At 40.0% G+C, this 1236-nt stretch overlaps 1 protein-coding gene across 1 annotated transcript; it reads left to right on the top strand.

The window, feature by feature from the left end:
* The first annotated feature begins 360 nt into the window (after positions 1-360).
* Positions 361-866, top strand: LOC141521226 (large ribosomal subunit protein uL11-like). The gene has a single exon (XM_074233553.1). It carries the CDS (start codon positions 361-363, stop codon positions 856-858), a length of 498 nt encoding a protein of 165 aa, XP_074089654.1. The 3' UTR covers positions 859-866.
* The last annotated feature ends 370 nt before the right edge of the window (positions 867-1236 follow it).

The raw sequence follows: 1236 nt of genomic DNA, 5'->3' as shown, positions 1-1236 counted from the left end.
TACCTAGCTGGGTGGCCTTGGGCAAGCCACTTAACCCCAGTGCCTTGCAAAAACCTAAAATAAAAAAAAAATTTAATTTAAAAACACTAGATAGTATAGGCTTAAGTCCCCTTGCTGGTGTAATCTCTTCACTATTTACTTTCAGTGATTAGTAATCCCATTTCATCTAACAAAATTAACAAATTTTAATAGATTAAAATTATATTTACTTTGAATATGTAAAAAGAACATAATGCTTTTTTGGCTCCAGCTCGTGCTGGTGAAGGGTGCAACTTCTTTCCGTCGTTCCGAAACCGGGTTCATCTGACACCGGCAGCCACCCCGCAGCATCGAGACCGAGCCTCTAACTTCTTCCCCGCCATGCCTCCCAAGTTTAATCCTAACGAAATCAAAGTCGTGTTTTTAAGGTGCACTGGTGATGAAGTTGGTGCCACATCAGCTCTGGCCCCAAAAATTCGTCCCTTGGGTTTGTCTCCAAGAAAGGTTGGTGATGACATTGCCAAGGCAACTGGTGACTGGAAAGGGTTTAGGATTACAGTGAAATTTACCATTCAGAACAGACAGGCCCAGATTGAGGTGGTGCCTTCTGCCTCAGCCTTGCTCATCAAAGCTCTAAAGGAACCTCCTCGAGACAGAAAGAAGCAGAAAAATATTAAATACAGTGGAAGCATCACTTTTGATGAGATTGTCAACATTGCTAGACAGATGAGGCACCGATCCTTGGCAAAAGAACTCTCTGGAACTATTAAAGAGATCCTTGCAACAGTCCAGTCTGTGGGCTGCAACATTGATGGCAGACATCCTCATGATGTCATTGATGACATCAATAGTGGAGCTGTGGAATGCCCAGCAAGTTAAAAGCTGAAAAGGAGACTATTTGCTATAAATTAACATTTGACAACAGCAACAACAAAAAAAGAACATAATTCCATAAATTTACCTTTAATACCTAGAAGACACAATCTTCACATACCACTTCAAACTCCGGGAAAATTGGGCTCAACTTAAATTGATTTATTTAGAATATTTGATCCATAATTTACCTCTAAATCTGGCATAATTGACAGATGAATTTTTGTAGCACATTCTTGGTGCTGTTGTCTTTATCATGAGTCAATTTAATCCTTTGGAACATCACTGCTCACTAGTATCAAGTCACAGACTCAAACTTCTGGATTTTGGGGGGATCTTGCTCACTTGTCATTTCCAAGAGAGGCCTGAAATTTCAGTAAATTA

This window comes from Macrotis lagotis, chromosome 1 (genome assembly GCF_037893015.1).
Source record: "Macrotis lagotis isolate mMagLag1 chromosome 1, bilby.v1.9.chrom.fasta, whole genome shotgun sequence".
NCBI classification, from domain to species: domain Eukaryota; kingdom Metazoa; phylum Chordata; class Mammalia; order Peramelemorphia; family Peramelidae; genus Macrotis; species Macrotis lagotis.
This window is presented reverse-complemented; position numbering and strand designations above follow the sequence as displayed.